The 19,857-nt window shown below is 46.9% G+C and overlaps 1 protein-coding gene across 2 annotated transcripts; it reads right to left on the bottom strand.

The window, feature by feature from the left end:
* Positions 1 to 4,854: 4,854 nt before the first annotated feature.
* TBC1D25 (TBC1 domain family member 25) lies at positions 4,855 to 17,869 on the bottom strand. Of its 2 annotated transcripts, none has more exons than XM_057539129.1 (6): positions 17,641 to 17,869; positions 15,936 to 16,045; positions 14,491 to 14,645; positions 7,050 to 7,177; positions 6,721 to 6,909; positions 4,855 to 6,452 (listed from the first exon to the last, which is right to left on the bottom strand). In XM_057539129.1, the coding sequence occupies exons 1-6, from the start codon at positions 17,755 to 17,757 to the stop codon at positions 5,091 to 5,093; spliced, it is 2,061 nt and encodes a 686-aa protein (XP_057395112.1). In that variant the 5' UTR covers positions 17,758 to 17,869; the 3' UTR covers positions 4,855 to 5,090. The 2 variants fall into 2 exon arrangements, with proteins under 2 accessions (XP_057395112.1, XP_057395113.1); XM_057539130.1 differs by lacking the exon at positions 17,641 to 17,869 and adding an exon at positions 17,173 to 17,331.
* Between the last annotated feature and the right edge of the window lie 1,988 nt (positions 17,870 to 19,857).

Raw genomic sequence — 19,857 nt, 5'->3', positions numbered from 1 at the left:
GTTTTTATAGGTTGATCTGGAAACCTTGCCGAACTCTCTTAGTGGTCCTAACAGTTTTTCTGGTCATTGTTAGTTCCTTAAGGTAGTCAGACATATCATTTACAAATGGGTTTTTATCAATTTCTTCCAAAACTTACATCTCATTTCTTTTTCTTTCCTTACAGCATTGGCCAGCTGTATATTAAGTAGCAATATTGAGAGGGAACATCCTTGCCTTATTCCTGATCTTAGAGGGAAAATGTGTTTAAATTTTCTCTATTAGGCATTTTGTTTGTTGTTTTTGTTTTCTTTTAAAAAAATTTGTTTTTGTTTTTTTCTATTGGGCATTTTTGCTGTTTTTGCCACATAACCTTTATCAAGTCAAAGATGTTCTCGTCTACTCTTATTTTGTTTGCCGAGTTATTTTTTTAATATCATAAACAAGTGCTGAATTTTATCAAATATTTTTTTCTGCTTTGTGACTATCATATGATTTCTCCTCCTTATTAATGTGGTAGTTCACTCATTAATTTTCTAATTTGGATTATGTTTGAATTCCTGGGATAAGCCCTACTTGTAATTTTTTTTAAACTAACACTGTTGAACTCGGGTAGCTAATATTTTATTAGAATTTTTGCATCTATATTCATAAGTGAAATGGGTCTATAACTTTATTGTCTTGTATCTTCCTTATCTGGTTTTAGAATCAAGACTATACTAGTCTCAAAAAATGAGTTGGGCAGCTTTTGCTTTTTCCCTATTTTCTGGAACGATTTGTATATTTGGGAATTAGCAGTTCCTTGGAAGTTTGATGAACTACATCTGCAAAACCATCTGGGTCTGGGCCTGAAGCTTTTTGTTACAATGAGATGGAGTGTCTTTAACTATCATTTCAAATTTTCTTAAAACTTATATTTCTCAATTTCTTTTTGCATCAGTTTGAGCACATTTTAATTTTTTCAGAAACTTAAGCCTTTCATCAAGGTTTTCGAATGTATTAGCTTCCAATATTGAGCCTTTTTGTGTCTATAATTTCCCTTTTTCTGTGCTGTATTTTACATTCTTTTAAAGCAGTCTTGGCAGAGGCCTATCATTAATATTTTCAAAGAACCAGCTTTTCATTTTGCTATTCTTTATCATTACTTTAAAAATTCTCTTTGGCACTTATTTCCTTCCTTAACGATATTTCCTTCATGACTCATGGAGTCATGGGTTTGTTCCTCTGCTGTTTTCCCAACTTCTTGATTTGAATGCTTAGGTCATTTATTTTTCAACCTTTCTTCTCTCCTGATAAATGTACTTAAAGCTATGCATTTTCTTTTAATAACTGATTTTGCTGTGTCCCAGAAATTTTGCATGTAGTGTTTTTACTGTTTAGTTCTAAGTATTTCTAAAGTTCCTTTATTTCTTCCTTTACCCAGGGGTTATTTAGTAATGCTAGTTTCCAAAAATGGGGACCTTTTTTTTTTTTTGGCCGTGCTGTGTGGGATATCAGTTCCCCAACCAGGGATTGATCCCAGACCATGGTAGTGAAAGCCCAGAATCCTAACTAGTAGGCCACCAGGGAACTCCTGGGGCCTTTTTTTTTTTTTATTGCTTTTCATTATTGCTAATTTTATTGCATTGTGGTCAGAGAATATGGTTAATAGCTATACTTTTGAATTCATTGAGGCTTTCTTTGTGCCCTAACAGGGTCTATTTTTTGTAATTAAGTGTAAGCATAAAAGGAGTCTTCTCCATTTGTTAAGTGGAGGGTTATATAGGAGCGTGTGTCATATATATGAAATTATATATCAAGCTTAAAACTGTATTGTTCAGGTCTCCTTAGGAGTATATGTGTTTATGGTAGACATATATTCTGTTGAGGAGTATATGTCCTTCTTTGTGTTTTGCTATCTGAAATTTCATTTTGTTAGCTATTAGGATGTCTCTCCCAGCTTTCTTTGGGCTTTGATTAGTCTGCTATATATTTTCTTCATCCTTTCATTTTCAACATCCCCTGTGGGTGGGTGGGTGGGTGTGTACAGTTGGACTTTTTTTTAAAAAACAAAATCCATTGAGGGTGGTGTTCTAAATATTTTTTGTACTTACTATTATATTAAAACTTCTGACATCTCATTTCATCTTCTCCATTTACAGTATTTTTGTTTCTTTTTTTCTACCATCATAGTCATACCTTAGAGTCCTTTTTCTATTTCTTGTTCCTGTTTTATATTTTCTCTCTTATTATACTTATTTAAAAGTCTTCATCTGTATGTCCCAGTACTTCTGCTTCAGATACTGTATGACACCCAGTGTGGTAGCCAGTCTGATATAGCCCCCAATGATCCCTGCCTCCTGATGTTCACATCCTGCATGGCTCCCCTCCATGTTTTACTAGGGTTGGCCTATGTGACCAAGAAAATACAACAAAAGTGATGGTATGCCATTTCTGAGGTTAAGTTATAATAGACATTGCAATTCTGTCTTGGTCACGGTCTCTTGCCTGCCTGCTGGGACCACGTGTTGTTTGGAGCCCCACGGAGAGGCTCACGTGGTGAAAAACTGAAGCCTCCTACCAACAGCTCTGTGAGTGGGCCATGTTAGCGGTGGGTCGCTCAGCGAAGTCATGCCTTCAGCTGACTGCAGTCCTGGCTGACAACTTGACTGAAACCTCAGAAGAGACCCTGAGCCAAAACCACATGGCTAAGCTGCTCCCAGACTCCTGACCCTCAGAAACTGAGAAAATAAATATTTGTTGTTTTAAGCTAAGTTTGGGGGTGATTTGTTATACAGCAATAGACAACTAATACATCCAGTTTAGTTTTCACTGGAGGTCGTTATACTGCCCGGGTGTCTTGTTCTTTTGGCAGTGAGCTCATATTCCCCTGACGTGAGCAGCTGTTCTGGCTGGTAACTGTGCTGAGGGAAGGCTGAAGGCCAGACTTGACTCTGGTTAATCACCTGGAGTCCAAGGGGTAAAGGCGTGTGAGGGGAGATGAGCCAGAGGGTGGAGAGTCCCAGGCGCCACACACGCAGAGCTCTCACTCCCATCTACGATCGCACCACCCAACAATTCTGCTGGTAGGTTTCATCTTTAAACCCTAAGAGGGGGGTCATCTCCCAGGTGTTACCACTAGCCCTGGTGTCTGGAGGGGGATAGTGGGGGAGTAATCACTCCTCTGGCTGCTCATTTCCTCCCCTCAGCAGGGTGCTTGATACCCTGATACTAGCCCCCCCGCCAGACACCTGTACCAGTGGTTTGGATGATTTCTGCAGTGAGGGGGCAGGCAACTCAACATGGGGGAGAGGCACCAGCCAGAACTTAACTCTCTAACCTGTCCTGTATTTGCTGCCTCCAGCCATCCACCACTCAAAACACAGGTCAGTTAAAGATAACCTTCCACCTCCTCATAGGTCTTAATATCTGTGCTAGTTTCTGAAACTCATGTTTCCCTCTGTAGTTTCTCCAGAGTAGTTTTTGGGCAAGGGAATCAGTGGCTTGTGCTGTCTGCCATCTTAGCAGGAGCCAGGAGTCCCAAGTAACTTCGGAAACTAATAGAGATTTCTGTCCTTCAGGTTATCTGAGCCTCCTGTTCACAGAAAGGACTCCTCTGGCCTTCAGAGGTCCCAAGCTGCCATACACAGAATTGACTTGTCTGACTTCTCAAATATCTAAGCTCATAAATCACAGAATGCACCCAGAGGGTGTCAGCTGGTTACTGACAAAGGGGACATTTCAGGTCCTCAGAGGGCCAGATTCTCCCATATCATGGATGGCCCCTGGGGCCAGGGTGCCTGAGCCCCTTATCCGCACTTGTTAGACCCACAGTCTTGGAGACCCTAGGCACAGAATGGTCTTGTCCTGCCTCCGGTGACTGAGCCCTCATCTGAGGAGTGGTCAGCCTCCTGTCCAACACTGGGGGGTGATGGGAGCCTTTTAAGAGTTAACTCCAGCTTTATATGACATTGTTTTGGGAGAGACAGATGAGAGGATAGCTGCCCTCATGCCCCTCACCTGTCAGTATTGCCTAGAGCAGCAACTTCTGGCCAGAACCTGGCACAGTGAGGCCACGACCTGAAGGACCCCAAGTTACTTCATCCATCATCTGCCATGTCTTCTGTGGAGGGACAGCACTCGGCCTGTGAGAGAATCTGCCTTCTGAGAAGGTAAGTGGGAAAAATGAACTTTTTGGGATCATTATCCTCCACATAGGTAGGTGACTCCTTTTAGGGCCTGAGCTTTATCAGTGCTTGATTTGTTTGTCCACAGTAGTGGGACGGAGAAGGCAAATAAATGGTTCCTATTGTTGAAATGGTTAAGAGAGGTATCCATGAGCTGGAAACCCAGTTTAGTGCTGACAGCCTGAGGCATGGCAAGGCCACAGTCCCTTAAGCTGTCCCCAAAGCAAGTGACAAGAATAGGAACCTTAGACCCCTGCCCAGGACCACTAGCATTAGTGCATAAGACTCACAGAGAAGGGTCTGGATCCTAGAAATGGTGACGTGTGGAATGCTAGAGGTAGCTGGCCCAGTGTTTCTAAGTAGCCCATACTTTGTAATTCAGTCTTTGTATTTCTGAATCAGGAACTCTCTCTCCCATCCCTCACTCAAGGGCGTGTCCTAAAAACATACATTCACAGACATCATCCAGACCCTTACAGGCAGACAGATGTACCACAAAACAGCCTCAGGCCTCCTCAAGCAGTCCTCGACCTGGGCTCACCTTCTAGAACTGATTTCTCAGCATCCATTCTCCTGCCACTTGGGGAAGCAGGAGCCGCCCTTCACCTGAAATGGGAAGTATTTCAGCTCCAGCAGGTAAACAGGCCCTGGGGACTCCATGTACAACAAAAACCAGGGAGAAGGCGGAGAAATACACAGACCACAGTGACCTTCATGTGTGCAAAGTACAGTTGTTAAAGACAAAACAACAAAAACAGAAAAAAGAGGCCGTGGCTGCCATGGGGCAGTACTGAAGCAGAGCCCCATACTCTCAGACCTGGGGAGAGAGGGCACTATGCTCCCCCATGTCTAGGGCTGGCAGGCAGGGAGGTGGGGTCTCATGTGTAGGCCCTCTTGGCAAAGAACGGATATCTGGTGGGGCTGATAGTGGGCTGGAGGGAGTCTGATCAAGATGGGGCTGTGGCCTCGGCCCCCTCCTCTGAGTCCCACACCTCTGACTGCAGGTAATCAGCGAAGAGAGCCTTGGCCCGGCGTAGGACGCGCCCCAGGTGGTGTTTTCGCACGAGGCGGTCAAAGTGCATGGCCAGCTCGTTGTAATCCAGCCCGTTGCGCATGATGTGGTCACGGTGCTCCAGCAGGATGGCGAGGCACAGGAAGAGCATGAATGGGTTCCCTCGGCCGAACTCCTGGGGCGGGGGCAGGCCCAGTGGGGGTGGGGGTGGCAGGGACTTCCCAGGGTCTTGTGGGGAGCCCACCTCTGGCATCAAGGGGGATCCTGCAGTCACGTCACCAGTGGGAGAGGCGTCCTGGGTGGATGATGGAGATGAAGACGATGGGGAATCAGGGTGGGAAGAGGAGGAAAGCAGTGGGTCTGAGGAGTTCAGCAAGGGCTCAGAGAGAGACTTGGAGCTGATGAGGGCAGCTGGGTGGGGCAGCTGGACCAGGAGGTCCCTCCTGGGGCCTGTGTTATCCCTGAGTTGCTGGAGGTCATCCAGACTGGCCTGTCTCAGGAGACGCCCCCCGCCACCAGGCCCCTGGCTGGTGGCGGCCAAGTGGTCAACAGCATCTTCAAAAGCACCACCTCCTCCACCGGCGGGCCTCAGCATGTGCCTCTGCCGCACGGGCCGTCCCCTGTGGCCCCCAAAGCCAGTGTCCGCCACAAGGCTGGGGGGGCCCACGAGCTCTACCTCATGCTCGGGAGGGTCGGGGGGCAGCGAGCTCCAGGTGACCTCCAGCATGCGGAGAGCGTCATCAAAGGCGAACTCGCGCTTGAGCTCGAGCAGCAGCCAGCGGTAACAGAAGAAGAGGTCGTCGGCACCAGCTTCCTGCAAGTACTGGTAGAAGTCAGGGTCGGCGTGTCGCAGCAGCAGCTTGAGGTGAGCGAACTTGGTGGCCATGGCGCGGCCATCAGGGTGGAAGTTCGCAGCCAGGCGCTTCATGATGCCACAAAAGCAGACGAAGGCATGGCCCTCGTGGTCCATGACGGCAAGGATGGGCGAGGCCAGGTCGCTCATGCCCTGGCAGTAGGACACCTGTGGGTGGGTAACGGCGTAAGTGGTGAGCAGGTCGTGCAGAGCCCGCAGGTGTGGGCCGTCCTCGGGCCCCGCGAAGTAGGGGTGGGCCCGGTCGGTACGCAGCACGTCCTTGAGGACCGTGCTGCGGATGAACTCCAGGTCCTCAGGGCTCGCTCGCTGGGCCCACTCGCTCTTGAGCTGCTCATACTCGCGGCTCTTGCGTTTCATGTAGTCCATCCGCTCGCGGCCTGTCAGCCCGTCTGGGTACACGTTCAGAAGGTACCTCCACACCACCTGGCCAGGGATGAAAGGGATGAGGCTGAGGGTCTACAGATGAGCTGCCACACCCTCGTGTGGCTCCATCACCACCCAGCCACCCTGGGCCTCTGCCCTCCTTTGGAAAAGCCTGCCTTCCTGCCTCTGACTCCTAGCCCCTCCTGAAGGTAAGCCTGCTGTGCTGGAATACTTCCACGCCATCCCCGAGAGTGTGGCCCACCGCATGTGTCTCTTGAGCTATTCATGACTGCTGTGATGGATCCAATGAGTGACCAAGAAGGCTCACCTTTCGCAGGGAGGGCTCAACGCCACCATGGTAGATCCGCAGGCGCAACTCCTCGGGGCGGGAGAGCTGGCCCTCGTGGTTCAGGTATGTGTGAAACTCCGCATCGCTCAGGGGAGGCTTGAAGGGCTTGACGTCTTCCCCATATGACCAGCTCAGCACCTGCTGGACCTTGGACAAGGTGCGGCCCACCTGTGAAGGAAGGAGGGAGGGAGGCCACCGCTCAGCTGGGCAGGCCAGGGGCAGGTGCCCACCGGCATGCTCGGAATCGGGGGTGCCAGGGATGCCCTGCCCTCCAATCACAGCTGGGCCCCGGGGCTCCCTGAAAGCACCTGAGAGAGGATGGACTGTGTGAAGGGCAGGGCAGCTGTCGTCAGCGATGACCGCTTCTCAGCCAGCAGCACGTCGGAGCCAATGACATCCTTGGGGCTGATTATGTCCCAGTCTTCCAGCAGCGGGCCTGGGCACACAGAATGACGCCGTATGAGAATGCGGATGAGAACCCCAGACCTCAGGGCCGGGTTCCTCTCCCTCCAAAGCCAGGCCACCCACAGGGCAATGAGCCACTCCCCTCTCCCTTCCCATGTCATCCCAATCACGTAAAAGATAAAACCATGAATAATCTTCTTGTGGAAACTGTCTCACAGAATGGCTGGTTAGACTCTAATAGTAGTATTTTAATGATATAAAGTAATATTTGTCAAGCACTTACTATGTGCCAGGCACTGTGACAGGGCTTAACGTCAATATAAACAATAAGAACAGTAGACAACACTTCCATACGGCTAAGTGCCAGGAAGCGTTCTGAGCCCTTTGCAGATATTAACTCATTTAATATTCACATCCATCCTCTAAGTTAGGCACTGTTATTATCGCCACTCTATGTGGAAACATGCACAGTCAGGACTAGAAGTTGCCCAAGGCCCCCCGGCAAGTGGGTGAAAGAGCCGAAATTTGAAGGCCAGGCCCAAAGCTCAAGAGCCCAAACTCTTAATCTTATATTCCTGCTAGCCCTCCTCCCACAATTGATATAGACTACCATTATCATTCTCATTTTGCAGACCATGACAAACAGGTTGGAACAGTTAGTAAGTGGCCAAGGAAACGGGAGGGCTGGGATGTGAATCTCATTTACCTTACTCCAGGGCCCAGATGAATTTTAGCAAAAGTATTTGTGGAACAGGTATGCCATGCATGTTAGACAGAAGAAACAATGCTATGCTTGATATTATCCAATTCTGGCCCTTGCAACATCAGCAGAAGTCTGTCCCTTCTCTCTCTTCTTTACTCCCCCTTGCATCCTTTCTTCCCACCTCAAATGTCATGTGGCTGAAGCAGCAGTGGCCACCTGAGTAAGTTCGAGAGACTTGAGAGATGTCGGCCCTGGCACCACAGAGCTGCTAAGCTGACAACAGCAAAGACCAGTGGCTTTCAAACTCTATTATACGAAACAAATCAACTGGGATTTGGTCAAGCCATTGTCATTTGCAGGCAAATGCTGCCCCTAAGCAACATTTCCATGAAGTCCACTATACTTTCTCCCACAGAGCTGAGGGGGAAGCAAACCCTGGGCCACAAGTGGATGTCACTGCCTCTCCTTAGGTGTCCCATGCAAACCTAAGGGGTCCAAAAGGGGAGCCCAAGATCCACTCTAGACATAACCTCCTCCTCTGCTCCTCATGTGAGTGAACAGCGTCTCTACCTGTTCAGTTGCTTAAGTCCCACACCTGACAGATGTCCTTGCCGCCTCCTACTCTCTCAACTCCCAGGGCCAAACCATCGCCAAGCTCCATAGCTTCTGCATGCAGAACACACTTCAATTCCACCTCTTCTCTCAGCTCACACCACGCCTCTCACCTGAAACTGCCTCCCAACCAGTCCCTGCCTCCCCTTTGCCCCTCTGCACCCTCTCCCAACAGCTGCCAGAGTGGGCTTTCTAAAACATGAAAACACATATAATGAAGAAGGTTGCACTACTCAACAGGTAAAATGAAGAAGGTCACACCAATGGTCTGAAAGACCAAAGAGAGGAGCCCCTGTCAAGGCACAGAGGTAAAGCTTGATGATTTGAGAGGAAAGCAGAGAGACTTGGAGGACAAGTCCAGGAGACCTGACATGCAAACCCTAGGAAATGCAGGAGGAGCAAAGGGGTCAGGTGGAGACAGAATTACCCAGATATGAAGGAAACTGTCCCTGAGATAAAGAAGTGGCTCGGCAGGTCTCAGATAGGATGCATCAACGAACAGCACAGACCACGGGCTCCCCCAACTCTATTCACCTGCTGGCGAAATGCCCACATTCTAAGAATGAAGACAAACTCTTGCCAGCTTCCAAAGACGAAGAACAGGCTGCTTACAACTGAAAGAAGGTCAGATTGCCGATGGGCTTCTGTTCCACAACTCTGGAAGCAAGACGGTGGCTTGCAGCACCGACGGAGTACTGACAAGAGAGGCCTGAGATCCAAGGGTCCCACATCCAGCCAACCCAGTACGTATCCACCACGACTGAAGTTTCTGATCATTAGCATACATCTAACCCATGCACCTTACTGGAGGAGAACAAAGAAGTTCTCTAAGAAATGACTACTGAATGACTACAAGGGCTCAAGGTGGGTGGGGGAAGGCAAAAGGGAGGGTAAATGGTGACAGGCCACAAGTTTTTAATATATACAGTTAAACATAAAATGACAAAGAGACTGTGACTGGGAGTTTGTGACATTGTTACGTTAGGATTCCTGGAACATAAGCGACTGACTCTAAAGAAAAGATAACGATAGCCTGGAATTGAAAAAGAAACAAAATTACTGTCTGAGCAAAGCCCAGAAGTTAAGGGTTAGGGAGCAGGAGGAGAATGAGAATGAGAAGTGTTCCAAAGCTTCCATTTCAAGGGCTAGGGAGGGTGGGGGAGACTGGAGGGGAAAAGAGGTCAAAAGATTTCACTGTCAATTGTGTAAAAAAGCATAAATCCAGCTATGGAGATTTTGTGAGAGACATACTAAAACTAGGCGACAAAGAAAGGTTAAAAATTGAAGAAACATGAAGGTATACCTGGCAAACACAAGCAGAAAGCAAGAGCAGCCATGTGAATGTCAGAAAAAGCACCGCTCAAGACCAAAAACATGGGACTTCCCTGGTGGCGCACTGGATAAGACTCGGCGCTCCCAATGCAGGGGGCCCCGGTTTGATCCCTGGTCAGGAAACTAGATCCCACATGCAAGCCGCAACTAAGAGTTCACATGCTGCAACTAAGGAGCCCGTGAGCCACAACTAAGACCCGGTGCAACCAAATTAAAAAATAAATAAATAAATAAAGTGTACAACTCAGTGGGTTAAAAAAAAAAAAAGACCAAAAACATGACAGGAAAAGAGAGATATTCTATATTGACTTTTAAAAGAAAGAAAGAACCTGTTAATAAAATGGACAAAGGATTTCTACAAGCCCAAACTCATCTAGTGGCAAAACCGGATCCGAACTGACGTGTGACTATATGTAGTCTTTTTTTTAAAATAAATTAATTTACTTTATTTATTTATTTATTTTTGGCTGCATTGGGTCTTCGTTGCTGTGCGTGGGCTATCTCTAGCTGTGGTGAGCAGGAGCTACTCTTTGGTGCGGTGCACGGGCCTCTCACTGTTGTGGCTTCTCTTGTTGCAGAGCACGGGCTCTAGGTGCGCAGGCTTTAGTAGTTGTGGCGCATGGGCTCAGTAGTTGTGGCACGTGGGCTTCAGTAGTTGTGGCTCGCGGGCTTTAGAGTGCAGGCTCAGTAGTTGTGGTGCACGGGCTTAGTTGCTCCGTGGCATGTGGGATCTTCCTGAACCAGGGCTCGAACCCGTGTCCCCTGCATTGGCAGGCAGATTCTTAACCACTGCGCCATCAGGGAAGCCCTATATCTAGTCTTTATGTAACCCACTAAGTGTGAATATGCACACACTTCCCTGAAGAAACATGCAAGTTTCATTATGGGGTGCTGCCCCAGGCCCTTCTTGCAGTATTACACAATATGTACTAGACGTACTGCACCTCCTTATTATAAAATTGTCAAACCTCCCAAATCCTAAATTATATATATTGTGCAATGCCAATCAGTGATGTAATGGGTTTTTTCCTGGAACTGGATAAAATTATTTTAAGGTTCATATGAAAGAATTCACATTTAAGAATAGTTAAGAAAAAGGAGAGCCAAAAAAAAGAATAGTGGGAGGAAGGCAATGCTTGCCTTATTAAAATGTATCACAAAACCACTGTGATAAAAATCTGGTGTTAGCATAGCATGAGACAAACAGAGCCAACTGGTGGAATTCAATATAGAAAGACCAGAAATAAATCCAAGGACATATGGGAACTCAGTACATGACCAAAGTGGCATTTCAAATCAGTGTAGAAAAGGTGGTTATTTAATAAATGATGCTGACATACCTATTTGTCTGGAATTTTTTTTTTAAAGCTAGGTCTACTAATCACAATGCTGACAGAGATTTATATATAGAAAAGAAAATAATAAGCATATTAGAAGAAAATGTAGGAGAATATTTGTATAAGCTTGTGGATGGGGAGGATGTTCCAAAGTAAGGAGAAATTCAGAAATCATAAAGAAAAAGACAGATATATGTATAAGACTGCATACGAATTTTAGTTTTTGATAGGACTAAGAAAGCACCATAAACAAAGCCATAAAACAAAAAGATAAGCTTGGAAAAAAATATCTGCAATACATATGACAGAAAGAGGATTCATATCACAAATGCACAGATTGGTTGATGGTCTAGGCTTGGTAATCTTCCAACTGTAGAGGTGACAGAAACTGACTTCTTCCCTGAAAGAGGGACTGGGCCATCTAAGTGGTCACAACATGCCTGTTGCTTTCACAGTCATGAACACGATCCCAAGAATTCCATTAATAATATTTGTAACAGCTCCATCGATTGGACACTTACTTACCTATTAATGTATAGCATGATACCATTAATGTTAAACACATACCGTCTGTGTACATATACAAATATGAATATACTTACGTATCTCTATATGTAGACTAATTTGTCTGTGTGTATGTGTGTGTGAATAAATAAAGGACCTGTAAGGTTACACATCAAACTGATCAAAGTAGCACCTGCAGGGCAAAGGGTAGGGGAACAAGATTAGGCACAGTGGGGGCTTCCCTGGTGGTGCAGTGGTTAAGAATCCGCCTGCCAATGCAGGAGACACAGGTTTGAGCCCTGGTCCAGGAAGATCCCACATGCCACGAAGCAACTAAGCCCGTGAGCCACAACTACTGAGTCTGCACTCTAGAGCTCGTGAGCCACAACTACTGAGCCCGTGTGCCATAACTACTGAAGCCCGTGCTCCCAACAAGAGAAGCCGCCACGAGAAGCCCGCGCACTGCAACGAAGAGTAGCCCCTGCTTGTCGCAACCAGAGAAAAGCCTGCGTGCAGCAACGAAGACCCAATGCAGCCAAAAATAGAATAAATAAAATAAATAAATAAATAAAAAGATTAGGCACAGTGGTTCCAGGAGACTTCAGCATTATTTATAATAAGGAGAATGTATTTACTGGATAATTAAAGATTAGTTTCATTAGGGAATTCCCTGGCGGTCCGGTGGTTAGAACTCTGTGCTTTCACTGTGGAGGGCCTGGGTTCAATCCCTGGTCGGGGGACTAAGATCCCACAAGCCACGTGGTGCGGCTAAAAAAAAAAAACAGTTTCATTAAAAAGTGCAACTCCAGGGAATTCTCTGGCAGTCCAGTGGTTAGGACTTGGCACTTTCACTGCCATGGGCCCAGGTTCACTGGGTTCCATTCCTGGTCAGGGAACTAAGATCATGCAAGCTGCGTGGCATAGCCCAAAAAAAAAAAAAAAAGCAGCTCCAATCAAATTCCCATCAGGATTTTAATGAAATGATAAGCTAATTCTATTAAATGAAAAGAACAGTGGGACTTCCCTGGTGGTGCAGTGGTTAAGAATCCACCTGCCAGTGCAGGGGACATGGGTTCGTGCCCTGGTCCGGGAAGATTCCACGTGCTGCGGAGCAACTAAGCCCGTGCGCTACAACTACTGAGCCTGCGTGCCACAACTACTGAAGCCCACGCACCCTAGAGCCCATGCTCTGCAACAAGAGAAGCCACCACAATGAGAAGCCCATGCACCACAATGAAGAGTAGCCCCCACTTGCCACAACCAGAGAAAGCCCGTGCACAGCAACCAAGACCCAACGCAGCCATAAATAAATAAATAACATAATTTTAAAAAAAAGAACAGTAAGTGCATGAGAATATTCAACAAAAAATTTTAAAAGGAAAACATTAAAACATATCATAAAGCTACATGATTAAAACAACATAGAATTGGCTTAGGGTTGAACAAAGAGATCAGTGTAAGGGGATCAGGAATTCAGAAACAAACTCGTGTATTTGCAGCAGCTTGGGAAATAAGACAACGGTAGGAATAGAACAAGTCCCGTCCCCTCTATGAGCCTCAGTTTCCCCATTTATAACATGGGGATAACGATTGTCCCTACCCTGTAGGATTGTTTTGACAATCCAATGAATAAACATTATGTGTGCAGAATGGCCCCAAGTGTTCGACACATGTTAGCTATTTATATGTTATTATGACATCAATAAAATGCCTCGGGACTTCCCTGGTGGCACAGTAGTTAAGACTGTGCCCCCAATGCAGGGGACCCGGGTTCGATTCCTGGTCAGGGAACTAGATCCCACATGCATGCCGCAACTAAGGAGCCAGCAAGCCACAACTAAGACCTGGCACAACCAAATAAGTAAATAAATATTAAAAATAAATAAATAAAGTAAAATAAAATGCCTCAGTCACCCCAAATAGGCACTGTGAATTCCCCGAGGCTGGGAACCGTGTCTTCCACTCCACAACTTTTTATTTTAAAAAATTTCAAATCTATGACAAAGTTAAAAGATGAATACATTGACCATCCATATGTCCTTCATCTAGCTCCCCCAACTGTTCACATTTTTGCCACATTTGCTTCATCTTGCTCTCTCCATATATATACATTTATTTTTTTGCTGAATTATTTGCAGATATCATGATGCTTTACCCCTTAATACTTAACTGTGTTTTTCCCGAGAACAAGGATATTTTCCTTCAATAACCATGACATAGTTACCATACCCAGGAACTTTAACACTGACACACTATTATTTTCTAATGTATGCTCCATAATCAAATTTTGGGGACCGTGTCTTAATTTATCTGTGGGCTCCCAGGGACCAGTACAGGTAAGACTAGGGGAACAAATATGAGAAGACTGGAAGTGGCTGAGAGATAAAAGGAACAAACAAATGAATATGAGTGCAGGGTGAGTGAATGAATAAATACAATTACCATGACTATAATCAGCATTGTTATATTTACAATATTATTATAACTGAAACATATAATACTGTATCTCTATTATTATATTGCATTATACAATTATATATTACTATATTATATGCTATAATAAATGTGATCATTATTGTTATTAGAGCTAATACTTTCTGAGCATTCACTATGCAGCTATGCACCTTTCCAGGCATTTTACATGAATTTCCCTGTTTAATCGTCATCATGGCCCTAAGATACCATTATCTCTGCTTTACAGATAAAGAAATTGAGGGCCAGTGGCCAAGCCAGGATTTGGACCCAGGATTCCTTGCTCCCTAGCCCACTGTGAGGGAGTGCATTGTGAGGAGTGGAGTCATCCACGGGGAAAGGGGGGCATCCCAGAGCAGTGCCCGCGAGGCACCAGGTACTCACTATCCTCAGTGGGCCGAATATCTACACGCAGCTGCAGGTAAGGTTTGGAAGCGGTGGCGAAGGCCGTGCTGAGGTCCCAGTCAGACAGGAGTGAGAGAGAAGCTTCCTGCCCCAGCCGATCCCGGCCCAGGTAGCTGATACCAAAATTCTTCTTCCTGGACAGAGGAGACATGGCAGCTTTCAGTGCCCCAGTGCCCTGGAGGCCTCTGGGACAGTTTCCAAAAGAAGCCGAGGAGGATAGATGGTTTTGAAAACAACTTCCTACTGTGTGCTGGGCACTGTGCCAAGGATTTCAGGCAGCCTGAGGTCAGATCGTTTATTTCTATTTTGTTTCACAAACAGAAGCAGATACACACCTGCTTGTATCTGGAGAGCACATTGGAAACTGGTAATGTGGTCCCCTCTAGGGAGGGTAACAGAGTAGCTGAGGGATAGAAGTGGGAAGAAAGCAGCCTTGTGCATAAAAAAAAAAAAGCAATCTTGGGGCTTCCCCGGTGGCGCAGTGGTTGAGAAACTGCCTGCCGATGCAGGGAACATGGGTTCGAGCCCTGGTCTGGGAGGATCCCACATGCCGCGGAGCAACTAGGCCTGTAAGCCACAATTACTGAGCCTGCGCATCTGGAGCCTGTGCTCCACAACAAGAAAGGCCGCGATAGTGAGAGGCCCGTGCACCGCGATGAAGAGTGGCCCCCGCTTGCCGCAACTAGAGAAAGCCCTTGCACAGAAACGAAGACCCAACACAGCCATAAATAAATAAATAAATAAATCCCATTAAAAAAAAAAAAGCACTCTGTATGTTATTTTTCACAACAAAAAATGTTTATGCACAAAAAGTCAAATAACAACTAAGAATTTATTCTTCAGATACACCTGTGCAACTATGCAAAGAAGTATGTTGTGTGATAACCACTGTAACCATGGAAACATCCTAAATACCCATCACTTTTATATTCTTTGAGTTTGTTACCATGTGCATTCGTCCAAAATAACAACGACAACAAAATAACCATCACACCTGCCCCCAAGAGACACTACTTTTCATCTATCAGGTTGGCGAATTTTCCAATGTTTTCTAGTAGCCAGTGTTTGTGAGGGTGTGAGGGAAACAGGAATTTTATGTGCTGCTGGTGAGACTGTAAATTGGTAATACCTACCTGGAGAACATTTTGGAAACATCTGTTGAAATTTTAAAAAAGCATACACCGTTTAACTCAGCAATATTACTCCTATGACTAGATTTCCCCAAATATTCCAAGATATGTATGTGGCTGTTTGTTCACTGTGGGATTATTTTAATACTAATAATAAATAATAATAATAATAATAATAGTAATAATAATAATAAAACAACCTCCCCCTTTACCAAACAACAACAGTAAAAATGCCAAACAACCGCTGTCGAGGTGGGTGGCCCACTGGTTTTTCCCCAGCATCCCGTTACTCACCCGTTCAAGTCAAAGGCTCGGATGAGGATGTGCTGTAACACATCGAGTGAGGTGATCTGGGGGTCCACAGCAAAAGAGCGAAACTCAGGTGGCAAGAAGCTCTCACATTTCTGGGGAGAGAAGACAGGGGTAGGCCATCAGGGGTCACATCACCATGCTGACATGGAGTGAGTGGCAGGGAACAGATCAAGGCGGGAGTTCTGAGCCATGGGGAGAACTGTTGTTTTTGCTCTGAGTGGAGGGTGGGGGAGGCTTGGGAGGGTTCTGAGCAGAGGAGGGATGTGGTCTGACTCAGGATTTAACAGGATCCTTCTGGCTGCTCTATGAACAGTATGTGGGGGACAAAGGAGAAAGGAGTGTTCCAGTGAGGGGGCTACTGCAATAGTCCAGGCACCCAATGCTTCTTCTACATCCCCTCAATGATGGTTGCCTGGATCACCATGTCCAGTCTGGCCCTCACTAAACCAGTCCTCCACGCTGCCACCAATCTAGCACATCTATCTACAACACTCCCCTGCTTAAATCTCTTCAAAGGGAACCCCAGGATCCCCAACAGGTGGACCTATAGGACCCCAGCCAGCCTCTCTCCAGTCAGCTTTTTTGAACTTTACACTCTGGTACTACCAAACTCCTGGAAGTTACTCTGAACATATTCAGGCTCCAGGCCTTTGCTTATGCAGATCCCCCAGTCTGGTACGTCCTTCCCACTTTCTTCAGTTGGCTCACTCACAGCTCAGGCATCTTCTCTTTTCTGAACTCCCAAACCTCTACCTTTGAGCTTCCTCTATTACATTGAAGTGATCTGTTCACTTTTCACCAGAATCTACCCTCTTCTCATCACCACCAGTGCCACCACCCTAGTCTGAGCCACCATCACCGACTGCCTGCTGGAACCACTGCAACAGCTTTCTTACTCAAGAGTACACGCCAAAGGCCCTTCACAACCTGCCCCTCTCTTCCCTCTCCGATTCACCTCCTACCACTCTTCCCCTCGCTCTCTGGGCTCCAGCAACATGGGAACCTAAGGGAACATGCCAAGCTCATCCCCACCTCCCAGCCTTTGCCCTTGCTGTTCCCTCTGTCTAGAACACTCTTCCCCCCTGACATGCACATGCCTGACTCTTTTTTATTTGGGTCTCTGCTCCTTCAGTACCTCTCTGGGAATTTCCCTGTACGACCTTGGCTAAAGTAACTCCCTAGTTCCGAACCTTTTTCGTCATTTCCCCATGACATTTACCAGTGTCTGAAGCATCTCATTTATTGAGCTGTTTGTCTCCCCGACGAGTATGTCCGCTCATCCAGGGTGGGGACTTGCACAAAAGTGCACTCTCAACACATATGTTGACTGATGTCAGCGGCTCCTTTTCAGACAGCAACAGTCTCCCTCATTTCTCAAGGCCCCACTCAACTATTAAGGCCCCTCCTCCAGCCCTATAGCCCCTCCTCTCTACCCACAATCTCCACCCATCCATTCCAGAGGCCTCTACCTTTCCATTTGCAGTCCTCACGCCCCATGCCCTGCCCTCGCATTCCCAGGTCCAGCCTCTCCCCCACCCTCCACTCACGCCACCATCACTCTGCCCTCAAGCCTCGCCCCTCACGTAACACCCCAATTCTCAGGTCCCGCCCTCCAGCCTAAGACAGCCACCGCCTTCCCTTCCCCAGGGAGCTCTGGGCGGGCTGGACGACTGGCCGCCAGCCTCACCTTGACTCGGACCCGCACCACCTCTCGCTCTTCCTCCTCAGCTGCCGCTTGGGCTCCCCCACCAGGCGGGGGCGCTCCGGAGCCGGCCAAGTCCGAGGATCCAGAGGCCGTCGCCATCCCTCCACCACCCGCCTCCGGGTGACAGCTGACCGTTGCCCCCTACCCTTGCGCACACCCCAGAATGCGGGCGCCTGCGGCCCCACCTTGCGCCCGGGCGCAGGCGCAGAGGCCGCCACGGGACCCTACCCACCCCCCCACCTGGCACAGGGTGGAGGTCGCCTCTGCGCGTGCGCACAGTGTGCTGTTGCCAGGAGCCCCGCCCCCCAAAGCCGGGCATTTTGCCTCACTTTAGCCAGTGTGCAGGCGCCTATTGAGGGCCCGCCCCGCCCTTGTCCTTGGTTTGGTTGTTTGGGCAGTTTGCTTCCGGGTTCACCTAGGTGCGTGTTAAAGTGACGACTTATTCGGGCGAGAAAACTGGGCGGGGAAAGGAAGCTGCTGCGCCACGACGTCAAGGCTCCACATCCCGCCCCAAGTCGCCTCGCGTCTCTGCTTAGAGATGATGTCATCTATTTCAAACGCTTGTGCTCCTCACTTCAAATGAATCCGCTGAACCGAAGAATAATTCTTTTTCCAGAATCTTTTAAAAAATAGTTTACACGTTGTGAAAATTCATGGAGCTGTACATTTATGATTTTTGCAGTTTCTGCCCGCATGTTATACTTCAATAAGTAATTTACCCAAAAAAGCCATTTGTATGCTCTCTGGAGGTCCTAGCTTTTTAAAGTTTGCCTTTGTTTTTATTGAATCATTACAACACGTTGAGATCGGTCCTGTTATTAAATGGTGTGTGTCCACCAAATATCAGCTGAATACTGGACATAGCTTAGACTCCTTTGAGAAACTTTATGTGCCACAAAACGCAAAAAGGCATTCTCCTCACTTTACTGTATAACATCTATATGGTTTGGACAGAATACAGGCTGCCCTTACAGATGTAATTTCTCACAAAGGAGTCCTGTAAGTTACCTGGACTCCAGCTGTTGCTGCAGTATTGTATGGATGCTACCCTTAACGTTACCTTTTTAGAGAAGTCAGCAATTCTAAAACACTTCTGTGGCACTGCTGGATTTTCTGATGGAAACAGGGAGTTTGAAAGTCTATTTCTCATTAAAATTACCATAGGGTGGAATGAGGAAAACATTAGCCTAGAGCTTGGAGTTTTATCCTACGGGCCCTGGAGCACAGGTCTTAGACGGGGGTATGATGTGATCAGATGTCCCTGTCTTGGTTGTGGAGAGAGCCCTGGAAGGAAAGATACTGGAAGCAAGGAATTCAAAAAGGAGGTCCTTGCCATAGTGCTGGGGAGAACTTTCTCTTTCATTTGTTCATTGTTCCATTCAACAAAGTGTATGCCAGATAGTCTAAATATATTAATTCCTTTAATCTGCATAAAACCCCTATGAGATAGGTACTATTATTATCAGCATTTTACAGATGAAAGCACTGAATGAAAGGGGAAAACATGCTCTAGACTAAAGGGATAGTAAATGGCACAGAGAGCAGACAGTGCAATGGACGGAAGGTGGGGCTGTGCCTGGTGTGTCTGAGGAAGAGCACGGAGGCCAGCATGCCTTAAGTAAACCATGAGGTAAGTGATGGATTTGAGGTGAGAAAGTGAAGCACGGCTTTGGCCTTAACAGTGAGGCATTTCTCAAAAGCTACACTGTAGGCTCGAGCGGAACCAGGATTTAAACTGAAGTCCTGCTCTGCACAGGTTACCTGGAGCCAGTCTCCAGGTATCTGCAGTTTTATTATTCATTCTTTGTCATCTCCTCAAAATTCCTCAAGTACCCATTTGTTTTATGACTGAAGGTCTATGAGGTTAATGACAGAGAGTGCAGGATGAGTGATGGGGGTCTATAGGGTGAAGAGTATCTGTGGGTACATGATAGGTGGTCTGTGGGGTTGAGTGATAGGATATGGGGTAAGTGATGGAAGATCTGTGGGGTAATTGGGGATCTATAGGGTGAGTGATGGGGTATGTAAGGTAAGTGATGGATTCTGCAGGGTGAGTTATGGGGAGTTTATAGGGTGGTGATAGGGGATCTGTATGGTGAGTGATAAGAGGCCTATGGGGTAAATGATAGGGGGTTTGTGGGGAGAGTGAGAGGGTTTGTGTGACACATGATAGGGAGTCTATGAGGTGAGTCTTGGAGT

This window comes from Balaenoptera acutorostrata, chromosome X (assembly GCF_949987535.1).
Source record: "Balaenoptera acutorostrata chromosome X, mBalAcu1.1, whole genome shotgun sequence".
In the NCBI taxonomy this organism is placed as follows: domain Eukaryota; kingdom Metazoa; phylum Chordata; class Mammalia; order Artiodactyla; family Balaenopteridae; genus Balaenoptera; species Balaenoptera acutorostrata.
This window is presented reverse-complemented; position numbering and strand designations above follow the sequence as displayed.